The following is a 903-nucleotide window of genomic DNA, read 5'->3' as shown; positions in this document are numbered from 1 at the left end:
CCTCCAGCCTGCCAGTCCTAATCTAACTTTAGTCTACCAAGCCCTCTACTTCACGAAGCGCCATACCATAGTTCCCTCCTGCATCTGCTTGGGCCAAGGCCGGGTTTTCAGCGCCGCGCGTGGATCTCACGACTTCCCTCTGTCTTTGGCGTTTCTTCCAGCGACGGCGTTGGCACAGCTTGACGAGGACGTAGACGAGGAGCTCCACGAGCAGGACGGCGAGGATGCTGCCCACGACGCTCCCGATCACGACGCCGACTAAGGTCTCGGTGGACACGCAGGAGCAGTTGTCTCCTGTAGGTGGGAGGGAGTGAGACATGGTGGTGGGTTTATGTGGATTTTTTTTTTTTTTTTTTTTGAGGATTTTTTTGTGTGGAATTTTATTTTGTATGTGGATTTTTTTGGTATGTGGAGAGCTTTGTTTTATTTTTTTGTGAAGTTTTTGTTATTATATGAAGTTTTTCTTTTATGTGGATTTTTTTTTGGTGGAACTTATTATATGTGGAGTTCTTTGTATGTGGAGTTTTCATATGTGTGATTTTTTATGTGGCGTTTTTTCGAGTTTTTTTTTATCTAGTTTCTTTTACTTTTGTCTTTTTGTATGTGGATATTTTTGTGTGTATGCGGATTTTTTATACATTGTATATACAGTTTGCGATCCATTTTTATTTGGTATTTTAGATATATAACTACAACCATCATCTCTCATCCCTTATATTGATATAATTGCTGAATCGACACATTGTAGAAGTTCTACTACCACACAGGGTCTCAGTAACACGTACCTGACTGAGTGGTGGTTGATGCTGTGATCGAGGCCGTTGGGGTTTCCTTCGAGCTGAAGAAGGACGACGGAGTAGGGCGTTCCGTGGACGACAAAGGAGGGCTGTTGGGATTCTCCGT

General features: G+C 43.4%; 1 protein-coding gene across 1 annotated transcript in view; it reads right to left on the bottom strand.

The window, feature by feature from the left end:
- The window catches only part of LOC119594546 (calcium-activated chloride channel regulator 4A-like), a gene marked incomplete in the record, with an annotated part of 22,624 nt that overhangs the window by 2,001 nt on the left and 19,720 nt on the right, over positions 1-903 (bottom strand). The window contains 2 exon segments of the mRNA XM_037943578.1: positions 67-294; positions 786-903. Of these exon segments, the coding sequence (XP_037799506.1) occupies positions 67-294; positions 786-903 (346 nt within the window).

The sequence above is a fragment of the Penaeus monodon genome, chromosome 34, assembly GCF_015228065.2.
Source record: "Penaeus monodon isolate SGIC_2016 chromosome 34, NSTDA_Pmon_1, whole genome shotgun sequence".
NCBI lineage: Eukaryota > Metazoa > Arthropoda > Malacostraca > Decapoda > Penaeidae > Penaeus > Penaeus monodon.
The sequence above is the reverse complement of the archived record's forward strand: the minus strand, read 5'-3'. Positions and strand labels throughout refer to the sequence as shown.